The 25196-nt window shown below is 40.9% G+C and overlaps 1 protein-coding gene across 2 annotated transcripts in view; it reads left to right on the forward strand.

Moving 5' to 3' along the window:
- The first annotated feature begins 1719 nt into the window (after positions 1-1719).
- r3hdm4 (R3H domain containing 4) overlaps positions 1720-25196 on the forward strand; it is a 32141-nt gene continuing 8664 nt past the window's right edge. The window contains exons 1-5 of one of the 2 annotated variants that reach the window (XM_048614036.1): positions 1720-1873; positions 12709-12863; positions 15021-15139; positions 19223-19346; positions 21856-21941. In XM_048614036.1, the coding sequence (XP_048469993.1) occupies positions 1812-1873; positions 12709-12863; positions 15021-15139; positions 19223-19346; positions 21856-21941 (546 nt within the window). In that variant the 5' untranslated portion in view covers positions 1720-1811. The remainder of the gene's footprint in view (positions 1874-12708; positions 12864-15020; positions 15140-19222; positions 19347-21855; positions 21942-25196) is intronic. The other variant, XM_020533966.2, reaches the window with a different exon arrangement.

Here is a 25196-nt window from a genome sequence, read left to right on the forward strand (position 1 = left end):
ACAGCAAGACTGAATGCATACACCAGTCAATGGAAAATGTTATAACCAAAATATAAGCATTCCAACCCAAAGCAGCTCATACCAGATGTTTTTAAAAAAAGTGGAGTTGAGCTGCAATATTAACTAAGGCATATCTGATTATAGCATTCAGACCAGCTTTTTGAAATATACCTTTCATGAAATTTTCCTTTTAATAATCACTTCCCCTATCTTTGGACCATGGGCCAAATCAGCCTGAGAATGCTGGAACAGATCTTACTCCTAATGATTAGCTGACATCAGAAAATTACTAACAGCAACGATGCTCAACAATACCTCCAACTCCTACCTACAACACTCTAGGATGCACATGATGACCAGCAAGTCTGTCTTTATTAACATATTCTTTTTTAACAGCACTTTTTATACAGCTTATTCACTTAATTAAATAAGTTCCCAATCTATCGCAATCTTCATCACATATCACTGTATTAACAATTCTCTTTGGTTGACAATTGCCCGAGCAAAATTAAAATGAAAAATGCTGGAAGTACAAGAAGTGGGATTAACATTTCAAGTTAACAACCTTTCACAGAGTCATAAAGTTGTACAGCATGGAAACAGACCATTCGGTTCAACTCATCCATGCCAACCAGATAACCTAAATTAAACTAGTTCCATTTGCCAGCATTTGGCCCATATCCCTCTAAACTATTCATGTACCCATCCAGGTGCCTTTTAAATGACCTAATTGTTCCAGCCTCCGCCACTTCCTCCGGCATCTCATTCCATACACATTCCACCCTCTGAGTGTAAAAAGTTACTCCTTAGGTCCCTTTTAAATCTTTCCCCTCTCGCCTTAAACTTATGCCCTCCAGTTTTGGACTCCTCTACCCTGGATAAAAGATCTTGGGTATTCACCCTATCCATGCCCCTCATGATCAATCTCTCTAAGGTCCCCCCTCAGCCTTCGATACTCCAGAGAAAATAGCCCCGGCCTATTCAGTCTTTCCCTTGTCGCTCAAACCCTCCAACCCTGGCAACAGCCTTGTGAATATTTTCTGCACCTTCGTTGAATTTAAAAACGTGAAGAGCTGTCAGCGGCTTTGAAATAAAGTAGATTCAGTGAGAGGGAGCTGAATCAAGAGTCAAACGCGGGGAAACTGAAATTGTAGATGATAACGGTAGAAGACAAAAAGAGACGATAACGGGATGTAGATGTAACCAGTTCCGCTGAAGTTATCCAACTTTTGTTTTATTTTGAATTCATGGCACCATTCGGAACATGGGTACAGAAGTTGGCCATTCAGCCCTTTTGCCTGTTAAGCCATTCAATGAAATCACGCCAGTGCCATGCCCTAACTTTTGTATCACTCGGATGGCTGCACAGTGGGTTGGGGAAACAGGGTTTTCTGAAAAAGGGTGCCGACCCGAAACGTCAACTTTCCTGCTCTTCTGATGTTGCCCGGCCGGTTGTGTCCCTCCAGCTCTACACGGTGTTATCTCTGACTCCAGCATCCGCAGTTCTTGCTATCTCTGGGGAAACAAGGGTAGCCTTGTGAATGAGGATTGAGTCTCTAAAGGGCGAATGCTGGAGATCTCAAACAAACAGAAACAGTATTCTGTCATTGGACTAAAGACGATAAACTCTCTTGCTCTCCACACAGGTACCACTCACCTTTTCCAACATTCTCTCAGTTTGCGGTGAGCAGACACATTACGCAGTGAGACATCACTTCCGGCCAGCGCCGGATGCACGTGGGGAGTGACGTAGCAGGTGGGGCTTTGGCCTGGTAGTGTTGTCTGTGTGCACGGTTTGTAGTGTCCTGTCAATGAAGATGGTGATAGCGAACAGAAACGATGTGTCGGAGCGGGTGTCATCCGACGACTGTCTGTGAGTAATGTCTTGTGCTCGCTCTTTCTTTCGTCGAGCTTCCTGAGGTATCTGTGGCTTTGAGTTTTATCGATGAAGGGTGGATCACGGTTTGATTGACAGATCGCAGACCGATGGTAGGGTACTCTGGTTTCCCAGGTTACATTTACACCAATCAGAGTGAGGAGGGGGCGGCATTTGTTGGTGGGTGGATGGCCAGGTGGGGAATTGCATCAGAACATAGCGGAGCCCCCCATTATTATCGACAGTTTTGTGTTTGTTTCTTTCGATTCGGCACATCGGGAACGTATGTAGTGTCGAAAGGAGTTAAACCCTGCAAGTCACCCTTTGTTTTGTGGCTTCTCCGCACATTTATTTTTAACTGCAGCATCCAGGATCCCTGCGCTGAAGTGGCTGTCATCATGAGTCAAACCTGAATGGGTTTCCAAGCTTTTTTTCATTGCTATTGCTGCTCGATTTCGAGCCAAGAAATCTCTTGCGTGCTAGGCGAACGTGGTAACCATTGCACTACTGAAACTTTGTAGGTGTACTTTTTTTTTCAAATGATCAACCTGTTGAGAGAGTTTATTGCACACCTCTGGAACAGGTGGGACTTGAACCCAGGATTCCTGGCTCAAAAGTAGGAACATCACCACTGTGCCACAAGAGCCCTTTCAGTGTGCTGTTCTTCCTAAATGTTTTCGAATCCAGTTGCTCTGGGATTAGTAGAGCTGCTTATATGGGAATAACTCTCTGGAGATCATAGAATGTCATAGCACATCTGTTCAGCATTTACTTTACTGTTCATTGCATAACAGTTAAACAGGAATAAGATTCTTTTCTGAGTGTTTAAAATATGGATGGACCATTAGAAACACCACCTGTAAATCTGTATCTCATTCGATTAGGAATGTTTAGGCTGTTGTGCGAAGCACTGTTTCAGACACTTTTGATTTTAAAAGTTCTAAACTGTCAGCCTGAAAATTCAACGTACATAAGTCTTCTTAAAAAGGTCATAGAGCCATATACGCTGCTGTTTCACTTCCTTTATGATCTGCACTACTATTGCTTCTTGATCATGGAATCATTGATATTTTTAAGTAACCGGTTCAGAGATATTTTTACACACCTCTGAAGATCCAGCATAGGAGATGGCCATTCAAGTGCAAGGCCTTTGGTAGATTAATTGATTTGCTGACTGCATTATGCATTTGTCTTGTGAAAGTTACAAGTGAATCTGCTTCCAGTGCCCTTCCAAACAATGCATTTGTAAGAACAGGAAAAAAATCCTTTTGTTGCCCCTCATTCTTTTGCCAGTCACCTTGAATTTGTGTCATTTAGTTACCAACCCATCTGAATTTGTATCTAATTCTCATTTGCTTTCATATCCTTCATGATTTTGAACACCTCTAGCAGATCTCCTCCTCCTGCCTGTTCTACTGTAAGGGGACCAATAAAAGCTTCTCCAGTCTGGACACATAACTGAAATCACTCACTCAAAGTACTATTTGCATACACCTCTTCTGCACCCGTTCCAGGACTTGATAGCAATCCTCTCTAAAGTACAATGGCGAGAATTGAACAGCTGAGGCCAATTTTACCTATCTAATTTGCCAACTATCAGGAATGTTAGACCAGGACTGGAGATCTCTTGAGTCATTCAGTATGTCGGTTTCCTGGCAGCTGTCCTCTGTATTACAGTTTCATTAACTGCTTTTGATTAGTTACTTCCCTGTTATAAAATATACCGTGTTAAGGTTGTCATGTTGGTGTTAAATTTTGGTGGTCCACATTAAAAATTTGAAATTGATTTCTTCATCTAGCCATTTTGTCGATCTTAAATAGCCACTGTACATTTTTCGAGGTTTTCTTTTAAAGACAATAACATATTGTGGAAAACTATCAGAATAGATGGTGCTGCTGGTTGAAAAAATACTGTCTTTATTTTATATTTGTTGGTCTTGCACCTTCAAGTATGTTCCTTTTGAAGCACACTGGAACGAAGCAGAAAAATCTATGCTGTCATTTCAGTACAGTTGTTAATTAGTTTGTGTTTGCAAATTGGCTTCTGTGTCTGCACAGTGACTAGATTTCAGAAGTACTTCATTGGCTCTGAGTACTTTGTGACATCCTGAAATTGTGTGAAGCGTTGTACGAATGCAGGTTTTCCTTTCTTTCTGCATAACTGATGGTGCTCCTAATTACATCAGTGAAAAAGACCCATCTGGTCAGCATCTCACATGCCTCCCCCAGAGATTAGGAGAGGTGATACTGTAGTGCTGATCTAGTAATCCAGAGGCCTGGGTACTGCTCTGGGGACATGGATTGATACCCTGTCGCAGTAGATGGTAGAACTTAATTTTTTTAAAAATCTGGCATCATAAGTCCAATGACACCCATGAAACCATTGTCAGTTAACATAAAAACACATTTAGTTCATTACTGATCTGTGACTAAGGTCCATTTGGGAAGGAAATCTGCTGTCCTTGCCTTGTCTGGCCTACATTTAACTCCAGACACACCGCAATTTGGTTGATGCTTAACTGCACTCTAAACTGGCCTTGCAAGCCACTCAGTTGTGACAACTGCTAAACAGTTTCAAAAAAAGAACAAAACTGGATGGACCACTTGCCATCAACCTAGGCACCAGAAATAACAAAGGCAAACCTCAGTCTTCTCGACTCTGCAAAGTTACTAAGAACTGGGACCTAGTGCTAAAATCAGAAGAGTTGTCTCATAGACTAGTCGAGCATCAATCTGACGTAGTCAGACTCAAGGAACCAAACCAGGTAACGACACCAAAGGACAGGGTACGTCCTGCCCCAGGAGAAATGGCAGCAAGTGGTGTACAGTTGGGAGGGTGTGGCTTGGGAGTCTTCAACATTGACCTTTCCCCTCCCTGTTCCCCAAGCATCTAGCTGCTCCAGCATGTTTAACACAACTTAGAGGAAGCATTGAGAATGGCACAAGCACAGAATGTACTTTGGGTGAAGGAATTGAATATCCAATACCAAGAGTAACTTGGCAACATGACTAAAGTGTGGGTTTTAAGCTGACAAATGGTGAGGGCATTCAATTGAAGAAAATTTTTAAAAATCGGAAAGAAATGAGAGAGCAGAAGTATGGGGTAGTGAAGAAAGGAACTAATTATATGTAGAAGAGTGCAGCAGAAATTAGAACCAGAATAAATAATAATGATAAAAAGTCAAATATTTAGACTCTTTATCTGAATCTACGCAGCATTTGTAACAAGATAGATGAGTGATGGCACAAATAGAAATAAATAATTATGACATGATAGTTGGTATGCAGACAAGGTTGCAGGATGATCAAGACTGGGGACTCGATACTCAAATGTATTTGATGTTCTGCAAGAGTAGGCAAAAAGGAAAAGGAGGTAGGGAATATAATTCACTCAGAGATAATAAGAACTGCAGATGCTGGAGTCAGATAACACGGTGTGGAGCTGGAGGAACACAGCAGGCCAGGCAGCATCAGAGGAGCAGGAAAGTTGACGTTTTGGGTTGGGACCCTTAGGGTAGCTTTGTTATAAAGGTAGATGTCATTGTGATGATGAGTAAATATATTGATGTAATAGATCTGGATGCAGAATCAGTTTGTGTGGAAATAAGGAAGAGCAAGAGAACAAAGTCATGGATGGGAGTTATCTACAGGCCCCAAAGAAGTGCCTCATTGTGGGACAAAGTACATAGAACATAGAACATATATAGAAAAAGAACAGTAAAGAACTGTGCAGGACCTTTGGCCCACGATGTTATGCAGACCTATTATCCTACTCAGATCAATCTACCCTACATATTCTACATTTTACTATCCTCCATGTGCCAATCCAAGAGTCGCTTAAAAGTCTTTAAAGTATCTGACTGCACTACCACTGCTGGCAGCGCATTCCACACGCCCACCACTCTCTGTGTGATGAACCTACCTCTGACATCTCCCGTATACCTTCCTCCCATCACCTTAAAATTATGCCCCCTCGTAATAGTCATTTCCGCCCTGGGAAAAAGTCTCTGGGTATCCACTCTATCTATGCCTGTCATCATCTTGTACACTTGTATCAAGTCACCTCTCATCCATCTTCGCTCCAATGAAAAGAGCCCTAGCTCCCTCAACCTTTCCTCCTAAGACCTGCCCTCCAGTCCAGGCAACATCCTGGTAAATCTCCTCTGTATCCACTCTAAAGCTTCCACATCTTTCCCATAATGAGGTGACCAGAACTGAACACAATATTCCAAGTGTGGTCTAACCAGAGTTATGCTGCAGCATAACCTCATGGCTCTTAGACTCAGTTCCCCTGCCCATGAAAGCCAACACACCATACACCTTCTTTACAACCCTAACAACTTGGGTAGCGACTTTGAGAAATCTATGGACATGGACCCCAAGATCCCTCTGTTCCTCCAGACTACCGAGAATCCTGCCATTAACCCTGTATTCTGCATTCAAATTCGACCTTCCAAAATGAATCACTTCTCACTTTTCTGGGTTGAATTCCATCTGCCACTTCTTTGCCCAGCTCTGTATCCTGCCAATGTCCCATTGCAACCTACAACAACCCTCCACGCTGTCCACAACTAAACCAACCTTCGTGTCATCGGCAAACTTACTAATCCATCCTTCCACTTCCTCATTCAAGTCATTTATAAAGATCACAAAGAGCAGAGGTCCCAGAACAGATCCCTGCGGAGCACCACTGGTCACCGAGCTCCAGGCTGAATACTTTCCATCTACTAGTATAAATTAATAAATAATAGAGGTGTGTAAGAAGGGCACTACAAATGTCCAGGTCATTTTAATCTGTATATTTACTGGACACATAAGTTGGGAATGGCAGTGTAGAAGTCAAATTTGTAGACTGCGCCAGGGACTGTTTCTTAGAGCACTAAGGAAAAGTCAGAATATGAGCAGTTGCAGATGCTTAAGCAAATATTTCATTATGTTCAGCAAAAATGTATTCTGGTCAAAAATGTAAGGAGAAGCTGAATAGGCAGGGCTATTTTCCCTGGAGCATCGGAGGCTGAGGGATGACCTTATAATGGTTTATAAAATCATGAGGGACATGGATAGGGTAAATAGACAAGGTCGTTTTTGTGGGGTGGGGGGGGTCGAAAACTAGAGGGCATAGTTTTAAGGTGAGAGGAGAAAGATTTAAAAGGGACCTAAGGGGCAACTTGTTCATGTAGAGGGTGGTGCATGTATGGAATGAGCTGCCAGAGGAAGTGGTGGATGCTGATACAATTGCAACATTTAAAAGGCATCTGGATGATAATAAGAATAGTAAGGGTTTAGAGGGATATAGGCCAAATGCTGGAAAATGGGACTAGATTTATATAGGATATCTGGTCGGTATGGATGAGTTGGACCGGAGGGTCTGTTTCTGTGCTGCGTATCTCTATGACTGAAGGATAAATCACCCATGGTAAACAAAAGTAATCAAGCCGAGTATCCAATCAGAAGCTAGGGTATGCAAAGCAGTGAGAACTAGTGGTAGGCTAGAGGATTGGAATCTTTTTTAAGAACCGTCCCTGGACTTAAAAGTTAATGGAAAGGGAGAAAATTGATCATGAAAGTAAAACAGCAAGTAATCTAAAACCATAAAGAGCTTCTACTGGTACATAAAAATAAAAAGATCTGCTGAAGTAAGTATAGGGCCCTTGGAGGTTGCAACTGAGGCATTAATAATGGGAATAGGGAGATGGCAGATAATTTAAACCTTAATAAAACCTTGACAAACGTTGCATCAATCCTCATAGTGAAGAACAATACGAACATTCCAAAGATAACAGATAAGCATGACGCCAATGGAAAGAAAGATAACACTTTCCATCACAAGGGGTAAAGTATTCGACCAATTAATGGGACTGAAGGAAGGCTCATCTCCAGAACCTGATGGCCTGTATCCAAAGGTTTTAAAGACAGTGGGTCCAGAGATTGTGGAGGCATTGAATGAAATATTCCAGAATTTGCTCGATTCTGAGAGATTTCCAGTAGAATGGAAAACCGTTCATGTGATACCCTGTTGAAGAGAAGGGGATTCAGAAAGTGGGAAACTATAGACCAGTTAGCATAACATCGGACTTTGGGAAAACCCAAGAATCCATTATTAAGGATGCAAAAGTAGGACTTCAGATTTAGAATATTTTGAAGCAGTCAAATAGAGCCAGAGATAACACAGTGTGCATCAGCAGTTCTTACTATCTCCAAATAGAGTCAGCATGGCTTTGTGAAAGGGAAGTCATGTTTGACAAATTTGCTTGACTTCTTTGAGGATCTAAGAAGCAGAGTCAATAATGGGGGAAACAGTAGTGTAATATGTTTGGATTTCCAGAAGCCATTTAATAAGATGCCACGAAAAAGTTATTGAACAAGGTGGTAGCTCATGGAATTTCGAGTAGTGTATGAATTGAGAATTGGTTAAAACACAGAGTCAGGATTAATGCGTCTTTTTCAGGTTGGAGGGACGTAACTGGGCTAAAGGATCATTCTGAGGGCCTTGAAATGATTAGGTTAGTTTAGGATGAAAGCTTTAGTTAAGTAATCAGTCCAAAAAACAGGGCTTTCAAACTATTTGGGAACTACAGATGTTCAACAAAATTAATAGCAAACTAGAAATTTAAGAATAGTAGCATAGAAGTCATAGTTTCAGAGGCCTTGGGTAAAAGAACAGAATGTACCAATGAAAGACTATGGGAAACAAAGATAATATGGGACACATGGATATTTAAGTGTGGGAATTGTAACATGCATGCTGTAATCTGTATAAAGTATGGAGATGTTCTGTTAGCAATCAGAATGAGTTTTAAACTTCACAGTGTTAAGCCTCCCTCTCCTTATGTGTGTATGAAATAAACAATTGTCTATTCTGCTGATGTCCTCTTAGAAATATGTCAAGTTGATCTCCATAACAGACCTCAATTGTTTCCTATTTATATTAAAGAGTGTAACATATCCAAATATACTGATGATACAAAAATTGGTAGGAAAACATGCTGTGATGATAAAATAAGGATCTAAATGGGGAAAAGGATAGGTTGAGCAAGTGGGCAAAAACCTGGCAGTTGAAGTTCAATGCAGGAAAGTGAGGTCATGCACTTTGATAGGAAGAATCAAAAAGCAGACTGTTATTTAAATGATGGGAGATTCCACAAAGGGATGTGGGTGTTCTTAGGTATGGGATACAAAAAGTTAGCATACAAGTGCTGCAAGTAATTAAGAAGGCAAATGAAAGTTGCAAGGTGGTTGAAGTTTTGAAATAGGTACATCTTCGTACAACTGTACAGGATGTTGGTGAGCCTGCACCTAGGAGTACTGTGCGCAGTTTGGTCCCCATATTTAAGGAAGGACATACTGCTATTGGTAGCCATTCAAAAGTGATTCATTAGACTATTTCCTGGAAAGAACTGGTTGATTTATCAAAAATGGCTAAACTAGTTAGGCTTTTATTTTTAAAAGTTTAGAAGAATAAGAGGTGATCTTATTAGAACATTTAAGATTCTGAGGATTCTTGAAAAGGTAGATGTTTATAAGGTGTTTCCATTAGTGTAGGAATCTTGAGCTGGGGACACAACAGAATTATAGGATACTCATTTAAAACTGAGATTAGAAGGAATTTCTTCTCATTTTCATTCAATGAAAGATTGGAATTCCCTACCCCAAAGAGTTGCGGAGCTAGACCACTGAAGGTTTTTCAAGAGAATGTCATTAGATTTTTGAAATGTCAGGGGAGGAGCTGGCATGAAAGAGGACTTGAGTCCTGGGATAGATCAGCCATGATCTTGTTCAATGACAGGGCAGGCTTGAGAGACTCACTATCTTGCTCCTCCAAATTCTTATAATTTTATGTACTAATTCAGCTGGCCAAGTCCTAATGAAGTCCTGCTCAGCTGATGAAGGAAGCAACAAGATTGGAAATGATATTTGACTTCATCCTCCGATATGTCTGGCCATGGCAGCATTGGTTGGAGAGACCATCGCACAGTCCTTGTGGAGACCAAATCCCATCTTCTTGTTGAAGGTATCCTCCATGGTGTGTAACACTATACCATGCTAGGTGGGATTGATTTTGAACAGACCTACAATTCAAATCGAGCATCCCATGACGTGTTGTGGATGATCAGTGGTAGTAGAATTGTACTCAAACATAACTACAACCTTATGATCCTGCATATTCCCGCTCTATCAATATCATCAACCCAGGAGGTCAATCCTGGTTCAGTAAAGAGTGCAGGGCTCAGCTCCTGTGTGTACCAGCTGATGGAAGTATTCGCTGACATCTTTAACCTCTCCTTGCTACAATCTGAAGGCCCCACCTGCCTTAAGAATATCACTGTCACCCCAGTACTAAAGATAACACATGCAACATGCCTTACTGACTACCAAATGGTGGCTCTCACCTCCATATTCATGAAGTGCTTCAAGAGGTTAAGCATGGCCCACATTCACTCTAGCCTCGATCCCTTGCAATATGCCTACCGGTGAAATAGGTCCACAGCGAACGTCTGGATAATAAGGGTACATATGTTGGACTCCTGCTTATCAACTACGGCTCTGCCTTCCAACACTATAATCCCAATGAAACTAATCTCAAAACTTCGAGACCTAGGTTTTGGCTCTGTCCTCTGCAACTGGATCCCCAGCTTCCTGACCCACAGATCGCAATCAGCGAAGAGAGACAACCGCACCTCCTTCATGATAATCCTCAACAATGGTGCGCTGCAAGGATGCCTGCTCAGCCCCCTGTTGTATTCCCTGTACAGGCATGACTGTGGCCAAATTTCGTACGAATGTCATCGACAAGTTTGCTGATGACACCACTGTTGTAGGCCGGATATCAAAAAAAAAGAGTCAGAATACAGGAAAGGAGATAAGGTGCTTGGTGTCATGGTGCAATAGATAATAGTCTCTCTCTCTGTCAGCAAAACAAAAGAACTGATCATTGAATTCAGGAAGAAAGGAGGAGGACACACCCCTATCTACATCAATGGAGTGGAGTTGGAGAGGGTTGAAAGTGACAAGTGTCTTGGAGTGACGATGACCAACAATCCGTCCTGGACATCCCACGTAGTGGCAGTGGTCAAGAAGACCCAACAAGAGCTGTTATTCCTCAGGAGGCTGAGGAAATTTGGCGTGTCCATAAGGACCCTCACCAACATTTACAGATACTACATAGAAAACATTCTATCTGGGTGCGTAATGACTTGGTATACGTTCTGCTCAGGACTGTAAGAAACTACAGAAACTTGTGTACCCAGCCCAGACCATTACAAAAGCCAACTTCCCATCCATGGACTCCATTTACACTTCTCGTTGCCGTGGAAAGGCTGCCAACATCATCAAAGATCCCTCCCATCCTGGTAATAATCTCATCCAACTTTTAACGTCAGGCAGAAGATACAGAAGTTTAAACACATGTACCAACAGGTTCAAGAACAGCTTCTTCTCTGCTGTTATTAGATTTTTGAATGGACCTGTCTAACTTGAAATCTAATCTTGACCTTGCTTTTGTGCACCTTCTGTACAGCTGTAATCTTGTAAGCCTCGCTCTGTATAAACATCCAATGATTTGTATGTCCTAGTATGTTATGTTATGATCTGCCTGTACTGCTCACAAAACAAAGTTTTCCGCTGTACTTAGACATATGTGACTACAATAAATCAAATCAGGACTGTCGCTAGACTATGAATCCAGAGACCTGGTAATATTCTGGGGTCGCAACTTTGAATCTCGCTATGGCACATGAAGGAATTTGAATTCAATAAAAATCTGCAGTTAAGAGTCTAGTGTGATTATATAACCAGTGTTGATTGTTGGGGGAAAAAAGACATCTGATTCACTAATGCTCTTTAGGGAAGAATGCATCCTTACCTGGTCTGGATGTGACTCCAGACACAGCAGTATGACTGACTTTTAACTGCCCACTGGGCAATGCTGGCCTAACCAGCAATGTCCACATCCCATAAGTGAATGAATAAATAAAAGTGGCCATGCCAGAAGTAGCATCAAGCATACCTAAGAAAGAGATTTTAGCTTGGTGAGGCTATAAAATGGGAATACTTGCGTGCTAAACATCAAAATGCAGGATTAAAAAGATAGGAAATAAGAAACAGAGTAGGCTATTTGCCCCCTGATATTGCTGTGCCGTCAAGTGGCCCTTCTATCTCAGCTACGTTTTACCCAAGTTATCACCATACTCTTTGATTTTCTCAAGTCAGTAACAACTCTCATTTCTGTAGGGGGTAATTGCATAAAAAAAGACCAAGTGATAGGGCTAAGTGATTCCACAACCAATGGATCACATCTAAGGTCTGCATCCAGTTGTGGATGGTGATAAGTAATTAAATAACTCATCAGAGGAAGAGACTCCATAAATGTCCACATTGTCAATGATGGTGGAGTCTAGCACACGGCACAAAAGATAAGGCAGAAGCATTTGCAACTATTTTCAGCCAGCAGTGCTGAGTGGATGAGCCATCTGAGTCTCATCCAGAGATCCCCAGCATCACAGATGCCAGTCTACTGCCAGTTCAGTTCATTGCACATGAAATTAAGAAATGGCTTAATCATATTTTAAGGTTTTGAATTTTCCATTTTGAATTCATGAGCTGAAACTGATGTTCCCCTGCTGCCTGAAAAACAACTACTCACCCATCAGATGAGGTATCAGCAGGTTGCCAAAGCCTGTGGAATTGCAGAATCAGAGCCTCAGAAAAAGTTAGAAGGAACTAATCTGCACACATTGCATTTCAGAGAATCCAATTCTTGCATAGTGTTTGCATTATTTGTAATAGATTATGAAGCTGATTTTAATTCTGCTCCTACCTAATTCTATTCTCAGTTTGATTGAAGATTGCCTTCCTCCTCTACACTACTCCCCATCAAAGCGTGTATCACCTGCAAAACGCAAACAATACTACATCAATCAAGCAATTCGCAACTCTGATCTCATTCCCAAGGCAAAAGGAAGAAAAAGTCTGAGGAGACTTGAAAACAGTAAGACTGGATATTAAGAATGCAGGGTTTCCAAAATGCTCATTTTCTGTTGCCAGCAAGACTGACAGCTTGAATTATTAATAGCATTTATTACTGTTATAGTTAAATGTTAATGTGGTTTCTTTTACTGATCTAAATTGCATTTAGTCAGGTATTCAAAAAGAACGTTGACTGGATTAAACAATCTGGGATATTGTGCTCTTTTAGAAAGTGTAATTGGTTTCTGGTGCTTGTTGTACTCAACTTTGCTAAAAGCTTGTTGAGTAAATACACTTCCTAATGTGGAAATAGAAAGATGCAAATTGCTATTATTCAATCGCTTTCACAACTTGTGGTGCTGTAAAGCATTTTGTAACCAATTAATCACTTCTGAAATATAGGCAAACAGATCAGCAGACTTTTGCAGAGCAGTTCATATTTAACAGCACCCTGCTTGAAAAACAGTTCAGATCAGCGCCATGTTAATCTGTTTTAGTGATGTTGAACGATCAGTGTTGAGACACAAAAAGAACTCCAAACAGTTCTGATGAAAAGTCAATGGACTCCAACTTCTCACAGGTGCTGCCAGAACTGCCGGGTTTCTCCAGCAATTACTGTTTTTGTTCAGATCTTCAACATCTGCACTTCTTTGTTTTACTATACAAAAAGAACTCTCTTTCCCTTCAAAGATAGTTTGGAATATAATGTATGGAGTACAGCAAGCAGGCAGGGCTACGGTTTATTACGTTTTCCAGGAGATGGTACCTCTAACAGTGCACTTCCTCTGAATAGAATTGTTGGAGACTGAGACAAATGGAATTGTCAAATTGAAGCTTTAGAATTAGTGCTCCATTATCTAATCTTGGCTAGAAGCGTGGTTTTAGTACTAGAGTTAATCTAGCATCCTAGTTTCAGGAAGGGAAAATAAATCAAAGGTTTTTTTTGTAAACACTGATTCCTGCTGGAACACGCATGTTAGCTGAGAACTGAATAAGGCTTTGCTGTTAAAAGGCTGTCCATGATGGAAAACCGGCCATTGCTCATTTGCGTTGCTCACATCTGAATGGTGTGTAACTGAGGGGTGACATGAAGGTTCTGATATTCTTACAATATTTCCATTGTTTTCATGCTTACTACTCTGTGAGCTCTCTGAGCAAGATTGACAAGTTGCTGTATTGCATCTCTTCAGGTAGATAAATTTTCAAGGTGATATGCAAGTGGGGTTTGCAGGAAGAAGGTCCAACTAGAAATTTGTTAAGGAAGTAAGACCCAGATTGAGGAACCTCTTTCTTTGAGCCTGGTACTCACTAGATTCAGGGAAGGCACTAATCAGAGGCTACCTCAATTAATTCATGTAGCATGGCAAATCTCACTTCTGAGTTACAATTCAGCATGATGAAATAAATTAATGTTAATCATTAATCAGTTTATTCACCAACTATAAACAAAATAAATAATTTATTGACATTACTTGAATTTTCAATTAGTTTACCTTTCAAAGGTAGGAGAAATCCATGTAGGGGTACATGTGAGATTTCAGTATGCAATCCACATAAGAAATAGTTTTCATAGTGTTAGTGGGATGTTGTGCTCATGTAACAAGAATTTTGACCATGAAGGGAAACTTCTAAATGCAGATGACATAGTTCTGCTTAAAGCAGTGGCTGATAGCACTGAGTCAGTGAGAATGACTACTTCAGACTCAAACTAGTGGTGCATGTATGAGTAGCCTTGTTATTTAGTATAATGACCTTTTCTTTGTAAGTCCCAGCTGGTAATTGAGCTAATATGGAAACGGAAAATACTGGAGAAACTTGACAGATCTGGCAGTATCTGTGGAGAGACAAACTGAGTCAACATTCCAAGTCCAAAATGACTCTTTGAAAGAAATTTCCAACAATTTCTGTTTTTATTGCAGATTTCCAGCATCTGTGATATTTAATATTTACCTGATAGCATGCCATATTTGATATTACATGAGAAGAAAGCTGGCGATCTCAAGGTTTATATGTTGGTTATGCTTAATTTAAATTCCGTGGAATAGAATAGGATATAGACAAGTCCAGTCACTGGCTCAGTGTGATTACTTCATGATTATAAACTAGCAAACCCTGCTTAGTACTCATTACTGAATTTACAGCGTGAAAACACATCTGTGCTTTTCTTTATTTTGTTTAGCTCATTACTTGATGAACCTTATAGAGAAAGATGACTGTACCAAGGATGAAGGAGACCAGACAGATCCTGCCTCCCCTACAATTTTCACAGAAGCTTGTAGTAATGATGACTATGTTGAGGTATTCTAGTTTATTAACTTGACTTTTGAATTAGAACTTTACTAATGTGTACCTTGATTAAAATGAACTATCATCAAGATCATTAATTTATGATGAATTAATAACTCAGATTCTGTTTATGACATGAGATTCTGTATTTTTCTTTAAACCAGTCTTCTGATTATTCAGTTTATAATCATGGTCATGGGTTTATGGTCGTCAAGCCAAATTTCATTCATTGTAAATTCTGAGATTTTAATCTGTGCTTTGGTAATTCTTCTTTGTTAGTTTTGTGCATTCTTTCATGAGAACAGCAAACCATTGACTCTGCTCATAAATAGACTCAGAGTTGGAAACAGCACTGAAACAGACCTTTTGGTCCAACCAGTCCATGCTGAACATAATCCCAAACTAAACTAGTTCCACCTGCCTGTTCCTGGCCCATATCCCTCCAAACCTTTCCTTTTCATGTATCTATCCAAATGTCTTTTAAATGTTGCAATTGTACCTGCATCCACCATTTCTTCAGGAAGTTCATTTCACACGCGAACTACCCTCAGTGTAAAAAAATTGCCTCTTATGTCTTTCTTAAATCTCTCACCCCTCACCTTAAAAATGTGTCCCCTAGTCTTGAAATCCCTGATCCCAGGGAAAAGACAACTACCATTAACTCTATCTATACCTCTCTATTTTATAAACTTCTATCAGATTGCCTGTCAACCTTCTACACTCCAGTGAAGGATATCCCAGCCTCTCCAGCCTTTCTTTATAAGTCAAACCTTCCATACCCGGCAACATCCTGTAAATCTCTTCTAAACCCTCTCCAGCTTGATTATATTCTTCCTGTAACTGGGCACCAGAATTGTACACAGTATTCTAGAAGAGGCGTCAAAGTCCTGAACAACCTCAACATGACTTCCCAACTCCTATACTTAAGGGACTGAACAATGAATGCAAGTGTGCCAAGCGCCGTTTTAACCACCCTGTCTATATGTGACGCAAAATTCAAAGAATTATAAATCTGCACCCCTAGGCCCCTTGTTCTACAACACTACCCAAGGACCTACCATTAATTGTTTAACCCTACCCTTGTTTGTTGTACCAAAATGCAGTACCTCTCATAAAGAGTCATAGAGATACACGGCACGGAAACAGACCCTTCTGTCCATCTCATCCATGCCGACCAGATATCCTAAATAAATCTAGTCCCATTTTCCAGCATTTGATCCATTTCCGTCTAAACCCTTCCTATCCATATATCCATCCAGATGCCTTTAAGATGTTATAATTGTACCAGCTTCCACCACTTCCTCTGGCAGCTCATGCCACACACTCAGGTCCCTTTTAAATCTTTCCCCTCTCACCTTAAACCCATGCCCTCTAGTTTTGGGCATCCCACTCCAGGGAAGAGACCTTGTCCATATACCTTATCCATGCCCCTCATGATTTTATAAACTTCTATAAGGTCACCCCTCCGCCTCCAACACTCCAGGGAAAATAGCTCCAGTCTATTCAACCTCTCCCTACAGCTCAAACCCTCCAATCCTGACAACGTCCTTGTAAATCTTTCCTACACCCTTTCAAGTTTCACAGCATCCTTCCTATTGCAGGGAAACCAGAATTGCACACCGTATTCCAATGGCCAAACCAACGTCCTGTACAGCTGCGACATGACCTCCCAACTCCTATACTGAATGCACTGACCAATAAAGGAAAGCATACCAAACGCCACCTTCACTATCCTATCTATCTGTGACTCCACTTTCAAGGAACTGTTAATCTGTGCTCTAAGGTCTCTTTGTTCAGCAACACTCCCCACGACCTAACCATTAAGCATATGACTTGCCCTGATTTGCCTTTCCAAAATGCAGCACCTCACATTTATCTAAATTAAACTTCATCTGCCACTTCTCAGCCCATTGGCCCATCTGATCAAGATCCCGTTGCAGTTGGTGTCATCTGCAAACTTACTAACCATACCTCCTATGTTCACATCCAAATCATTTATAAAAATGTCAAAAAGTAGTGGACACAGCACCAATCCTTGTGGCACACCGCTGGTCACAGGCTTCCAGTCTGAAAAGCAACCTCCCACCACTATCCTCTGTCTTCCAACCTCGAGCCAGTTCTGAATCCAAATGGCTAGTTCTCCTTGTATTCCATATGATCTAACCTTACTAACCAGTCTACCATGAGGAACCTTGTCGACCGCCTTGCTGAAGTCCATATAGATCACGTCCACCACTCTGCCCTCATGAGTCCTCTTTGTTACTTCTTCAAAAAACTCAATCGTGTTAGTGAGACAGGATTTCCCATGCACAAAGCCATGTTGACTATCTCTAACCAGTCCTTGTCTTTCCAAATACATGTACATCCTGTCCCTCAGGATTCCTCCCAACTACTTGCCCACCACTGATGTCAGGCTTGGAACCTGGCATACCCTTTGTTACATTAGAGCCAGGGTAACGCTTATGCACAATACCTGTTTACTTAAGGAAACAGATCTTGATGAAATAGATCAGTGGGCTGAAAAATGGCAAATGGGGGTTAATTTAGATAAATGCTGGGTAATCCAAGATGGAGGACGGGAAAAATTTGTGGCGGTAATAGCTGCTCCATTTTTGGCAGTCAGTCCTACATTCCCCTTGGAGCCCATCACCTCCAACATTTTCCAAAACAGCATACTTGTTTGAGATGGGGATAGCCACGGGAGATTCCTACACTACCTGCCTACCCCTCCAACCTTTCCTGGATGTCACCCATTTACCTGATTGTATCTTCAGTTTATCTCCCTCCCAGCAACTGCCATCCATCATATGCCCTAGCTCCTGTAAATTCCATTTCTCTCTAACTGCTGCTCCAACCAATCCATGCAATCCAATAGGAGGCTCCACTGATGATGTCACCTAGCATGGTGATGAAACGTCCGAACAAAAACAAACAAGCCAGCTCGGCGAGCAAGTCAACAACCTCATCCACAACTCAAGCTACAGATCTTTGCCAAAACTTTAAACAGGTATTGTGCACAAGTGTTAGATAACCATAACTCTTGGGGAAAGTTCCTGGAAAAGCATGAAACTCTCATGCTTACAACATGTGAAGTTGCTACTCTGTTCCAGATGGGTGGGTAGGTTTCTTTTAAATTGATAATTGCCTCCTGTGTGAGGAATTATGTGGAATTGCGAATGCATCATTGGATCATATGAAAATTTGAAGTTTCTTGTTCCCTACAATTTGTCAGGTTAGTTTTACAAAATTCTGTGCACAGTTTTAATTTATAATTGTGTCAGTCTTAAAACAGAAGAAAGAAGACCAATAATTCGACATTGAAAAATAATAAAACTGTGAGGTAATATTTTTAGTGTTGACCTGTAAAATTCCAGCAGATTCAATCATCACACAGCTGCAGTTGGTCTGGCTGTTCAATGCCTTCTTATTTCCAGTTTGTGATTTGTTTAGTTTTACATACTTGATCTGCTAACTATGCATCTTGCAAAAGCAAGTTTTATTTACTTGCTTCCTCTTCACTCCATTTTAGAACAGAAATAGTTGCATTGTTGAGCATTGCTTATGTCTTACATTATATAAATTGCTAATTCTCCTTGTGTTGTACATGTCCTCAGTTCTACTTCGCTACTGTTTGTGTGCCCCTCACAATGAAATAAAGATCACTACCAATTGATATGTTTTTAGTTAACCTCCCTGTGAGCCATGATTTCAGCTTTGTACACTTTTTCAGGGCACTACCATGTGAGTGTAGGGCTAAGGAGATGCCATTGCAACAGAGCTGACTCTAATAATTAGGAATGTATTTTTGCTGTTATCATCTTCCACTCTGTTTCAATGTTTTAATATTGGAATGAAAGGTAATGCTTGAAGAAATATTCAGATACAGAATCTTGAAATTTGCTGAAACACCTCTCTGTGAGCACAGATTTTATTAAATTATAAAGTATGAACTAAATAACATTTGCAGTGCAAAATTTACCATTTGCTAGGTAACAAATATGCCAAATTGATACAAGAAATGACAGCTTTTTACCCATTAGGTTTTTATTGCTGCACAATGTGCCTGGTAGATGGTGGTTAAATTCCATTTTTCAGGTCTGGAATGATTTCATGAACCGTACTGGTGAGGAACAAGAGAAGTTTCTACATTACCTAGAGGAAGAAGCGAAGAAAAAGAGCAAAGGAAAAGTGCATCTGCATTCACAGGACAAAAGAGGGAGTAAGAAACAACCCTTAAGAACATGGGAATCAAATATCTGTTTGAAATTCATTTACCTCATAGCTGATCTTTACCTGCATTTATCCATCTTTGCTTCATATTCCTTGATTTCCTAACTCAAGAAAAATGTTATCAAATCTTCATTGGAAAAATTCATTTTACTCTGAATCTACAACCTTTTGGTGAAAAGTTCCTTCTAATTTCTACTATCCTCTACATTGAAAGATATCCCCTGTTTTTACTCCTGACCAGGCAATTTAAAAAATATGCCCCTTTTATTCTGGATTTCCCCTCTGGAATCAAACAAATAGTTTCTCTTTAGTTACCCTATTACTTCTCTATCGTTCTAATCACCTTGATTAAATCACTCTTCATATTTGATAGGGCATGAGCGTAGTGCTGGGAAAAAGTAAAATGTCATCTGGCGCTATCTGTAAAGAGTTTATTTTCTGAATCCAGTATGATTTATCATAGTCACTAAAGAGCGTTAGAAATGTGATGGGTTTTATGCTGTTGAGAAAGAGAAGTGGCTCAGGTGGTACAAAATGGAAGGTCAGATATTTTTAAAAGAACAAGGAGAGATGGGACACAAGGCAAAAGGTGTGGTAGTTGTTGTATTAAGGAAATAGAACATGGACCCAAAGTCAGCAGTAATATAGGAGAAAGGACAACTCTTAAAATCAAAAACAAAAACAGACAAACAAGATACAGACTGGCACTTAGTAATGTTAAAGTGGAGAATACAGTTCATGGTCTGAAGTTGCTGATTTCAGTGTTGAGTCCAGAAGACTAAAGTGTCTAATCAAAAGATGAGGAACTGTTCCTCAAGCTTACGTTAGGCTTCACTAGAACACTGCACAGACTGAGAGCTAGACAATTAATTAAAATGACAAGTAACTGGGTTATGCTTCCAGACTGAGTGGAGGTGTTCTGCAAAGTGTGCACTTGGTTTCTTCCACGTAAAGGACTTTAAGCCATGAATACAGAAGACAAAATTGAAAAAAGTACAAGTAAAGCACTAGTTCATTTGGATGAAATACCTTTGGTTTTGGAAAATTAGAGAAAATAAAAAGGCAGGTACTACACTTCCTGTGATTGTCTGGGTGAATACCACAGGAAGTAGACAACATGTTGAGAGTGGTGGACAAGTAGAGGTAACAGTCCCTTTTGAATAATGCGAGGTGAGGGGAAGGGGGGATATATTTAGTAGGTGCCATCACGATAGAGGAAGGAGGGAAGACATTTTGGAAGCACTGTTGTGAATGGTAGCATCATCAGAACTATGTGACTGAGCAGCTTGGAAAATGGAAAAGACTACTTAAAAGAAATGGCAAGAGGAAGTATATTGTTGTCTGAATTTGGTGGGCCTATAACGAAAATCATTAGATGGTCTATCCTCAGAAATTGAGACAAAGAAATTGAGAAAATGAAGGGACCATGTGATGCTGAGAGGAGAATGGGAATTAGAAGAAAAATTAAAGAATTTTATGTTGAAGTTTATTGAATGTAGATGAACTGTTTTAGTTGCAGTGTTCTGGTAAATTTGTGCTGTACCCCCTCCAAGTTCAGTATATCCTCCTGAGATGCAGCACGTTTGAAGTGAAAGCAGCCTGACCAAAGAAGTATACAGGTAAAGTTCAACTTCCTCATCTTTCTAATCTAAACTGCGTATGATAACTAACTAGTTCCTGCCTAGTTCCTTCACAGATCCTTGTTTCACCATTTGCAAAACATCCTGATATTCTCTTTCTTAAATCTAAAATGGATGACAACACCCTTACTTATATTCTCCTTTTGTCAGTTTTGCCAACTCAATTAATCAGTTCCTTTTAGTAACATACATACTCCACAACAGATACCTTGTAACCTCTGAGCAGAGGGTGGTACATACTCTGTCTTTGTTACTCTGTCTCTTATCTCCTAGCCATGTTCTAACCTATGCAATAAATTTGCCTAAAATTTTGTGATTTTCACTTTTGACAACGATCTCATTTGGAACCTTATTAAATGCTTTCTGGAAGTGCATAATATCAGAATCATAAAAAATATATCAGAATATTTCAGATTCTCTTATTCACTGTGTTAGTGACTTCTTAACAAAAAATCAGCTAAATTAGTTGAATATTCCCTAGCCTACAGAAATGTGCGCAAACTTGAGCTGATCAAATTTGTGCAAGTACTCAGTTTTAAATAACTTCCCAGAATCTTTGTCAGACTGGTAAGCTAATATGTGCAGTTGTTTAAATTTCCCCTAAATTTAAACAGCAGCAAATTGAATTGAGCAAAAGAAAATTTTGCTCCAAATTTTAAGATCCCTTTTCAAGGTGTCTCACTAAGGTTTTGAATATTGCTGTTACGAGACAAGAATATTCAAAATAGTTAAAGTATTTGCACTGTTGACTGCTTGACCAAGGCAGTATGTATCATTCAGAAGATTACACAGGGAATTGAGCCAAAACCATGAATTGTGTTTTATGTCATAGCTACAACTTTTTTTTCTCTTTTACAGAGCAGTCGGCCTATGCAGGAAAGGAATGTTTTCAGCGAATTGATCGAAGACTCCGTGTTACTTTAAGACGGCGTCAAATTCCCATGGTTAGTACTGCAGAGATTTTGTGTAATAAGATGAGAGTTTCTATGTAGCTGTACAAATAGACTAAAACAGTAATTACTATATAAAAACAGAAAGAACTGCGGATGCTGTAAATCTGGAACAAAAATAGAAGTTGCTGGAAAAGCTCAGCAGGTCTGGCAGCATTTGTGAAGAGAAATCAGAGTTAATGTTTCAGGTCCAGTGACCCTTCCTCAGAACTGGGGAAGGGTCACCAGACCCAAAACGTTAACTCTGATTTCTGTTCACAGATGCTACCAGACCTGCTGAACTTTTCCAGTAATTACTATATGTAGCTTATGCGCACAAGACTAGTTTCGTAGAGTCATAGAGTAACACAGCATGGAAACAGGCCCTTCGGCCCAAACTGGTCTATGCTGACCATGGTGTCCACTTAGCTAGTTCTAATTGCCCGCATTTGGTCCATATTCCTCTAAATCCTTCTCATCCATGTACCTATCCAAATGATTTTTTAAATGTTGCTTTGGTACCTCCCTCAACCACTTTCTCCAGCAGCCCATTCCATATATGCACCACTTTCTGCATGAAGAGGTTGCCCCTCAGGTCTTTCTTAAATCTATCTAAATCTATCTCCTCTCACCTTAAACCTATGCTCTTTAGTTTTCAAGGTCATCTGCCCCAACAGTATCCAAAGCGGTATACCTGATATTGAGGGGAATGACTACAAGGGAACCCTGCACTATCTGCCTTCCCCCTTTACCTCTTCTGGTGGTCACTCAGCTACCTGCAGCCTGCATCTTAGGAGTGACCACTTCACTGTAGTTCTTATCAATGATATTCTGTGCACCCTGGATGATCCTGAGTGCATCCAGCTGCAGCTCCAGTTCCCAAACGCGGTCTGGCAGGAGCTGTAGTTGAGTGCACTTCTCTCAGGTGTAGCTATCTGGGAAACTGAAAGTCTCCCTGATCTCCCACATCCTGTAAGAGGAGCATGCCACTGTCCTAGCTGCCATCCCTACCGCCTTCAGTCTAGACAGCAAGAAGATAGAGTTACAGAGCCCTTACCTGCTATTACCTTTATCCCTGCTCAGCCTCCTCACACTGAAACCTCTCAAGCAAAGGCCTCAGCACTTCCAATCTAACACTGGCCCACTCTCTTAATGGCTACTCCCTTGTACACCTTAGCCTTGCCAGTCATCCTGCTCACAGAGGCCTTTTTCTTTTGGTCAGATGAAAAAGCAGGGTGGGAAACACCAGTTTAGTTAGCCATACCATGACACCAGGCTCTGCTTGACCTGCTGTACACTCGTGATGACTGTGGCGATATCCCCCAGAAGCCCACTGTGATGATTCTCAGCCGCCCTTTGATTCAATGCCCTTCTTCACCATCTCACGGAAGGTGTCCTGCAGATGCCTCCTGTACAGTCATGATGACTGCGATTATGTTTCCCAGAATTCCACTGTGATGACTCTCAGCCACACTCTGATTTGCTTACATCTTCTACAGGGGCAGCACAGTGGCTCAGCGCTTAGAAGTGCTGCCTCACAGCACCATAGATGTGGGTTCGATTCCCGCGTTGGGTGACTGCCTGTGTGGAGTTTGCATGTTCTGTCCATGTCAGTTGGGGTTTCCTCCCACAGTCCAAAGATGTGCTGGTTAGGTGGATTGGCCATGCTTCATTCCCATGGTTTCCAGGAATGTGCAGGCTAGGTGGGTTAGCCAGGGGGAATGCAGGGTTGCAGGGAATTGGATTGGGTCTGAGTGGGATGCTCTTTGGAGAGTCAGTGTGAATTCAAAGGGCCAAATGGCCTGCTTTCACATTGTAGGGATTCTATAATTCCTCCTTCTTGAAAACAAATGATGTTTTGGCCTCGAGATAACACGGTGTGGAGCTGGATGAACACAGCAGGCCAAGCAGCATCAGAGGAGCAGGAAGGCTGACGTTTCGGGCCTAGACCCTTCTTCAGAAATGGCCTCAACCACTTTCTGTAGTAGCAAATTCCGCAGCTCACCACTCTCTGAGTGAAAGAATTTCTCTTTATCACAATTCTAACAGGATTACCCCTTATAAGGATGGCTGGCCAGGCAAGTTGAAACGGTTAGGAAGGTTATACAATCCGTGGGTTCATAAATAGAGGCACAGATTATAAAAGCAAGGAAGTCATGTTATGTTTCTACAAAGAATTGGTCAGACCACATTTGGTGTATTATATTCAGTCTGGGTACCCCATTCAGGACAAGACGCTAAAACCTTGGAGAGATTGCAAAGAAGATCCACCGGAAGGATACCAGGAATGAGGGACTTTACATACAAGGAAAGATAGGCCCATTATCCTTTGAGCAAAGGTGAAACAAAACAGAAATTGCTGGAAATCCTCAGCAGGTCTGGCAGCATCTGTGGAGAGAAATCAGAGCGAACGTTCAGGTCGAGTGACCCTTCCTCAGAACAGGTTAAAAGGTGACCTTTGTTGCAGGTTAAAATTACAAGGTGACCTGATTGAGATGCTCAAAATTATGAACAATTATGACAGGATAAAGAAGGATATTCTGTTTCCACTAGTTGGTATGTCAGTCCGAGACCATCAACAGCAGAACCAGAAATGAGATGAGAAACTTCTCTACCCAGAGAGATGCCAGGACCCACTATGCGCTGCCCGGGAGAGCGGCAGGGCAAACCCTAACAGGAGGTCTCCAAAAGAGAGCTGGATATACATGAAAAAGTGATGAATCCAGAAGGCCACAGAGATGGTGCTGGAGAATGGGACCAGCCGGGTTACGTCTCCTGGGAGCCTGCACAGACATCATGGGCTGAATAGCCTCTTTCTGTTCTGTAAAATTCTAGGATATTATGGTTCTGGATTCCCCTGCTCTGTTTTGTCTGCTAACTAATTTTCTGTCTACCTCAATAAACTACTCCCAATTCTATGGACTTTAATTATACACATTAACCTCTTATGTGGGACTTTGTCAAAAGTTTTCTGAAAGTCCAAATTAACCACATCCCCTGACCAACACTACTAGTTACATCCTCAAAGAATTTGAGTACTGATCTTATGGCCTGAAGGGCCTGTTCCTGTGTTGTGTTGTTATGCTAGACACCATTGATAAAACAATTGAAGATGGTTGGTTCTAGAACACTGGTCTGGGAAATTCTTGCAGTGATGATCTGGAGCTGAGATAATTGACATTTACAAACCACAACTACCTGCCTTTTATGGTCATTATGACTCCAAACAGCAGAAATCTTTTTTATCTCCCTTTTCTCATTAACTTCAGT

This window comes from Rhincodon typus, chromosome 29 (assembly GCF_021869965.1).
Source record: "Rhincodon typus isolate 14 chromosome 29, sRhiTyp1.1, whole genome shotgun sequence".
NCBI classification, from domain to species: Eukaryota; Metazoa; Chordata; class Chondrichthyes; order Orectolobiformes; family Rhincodontidae; genus Rhincodon; species Rhincodon typus.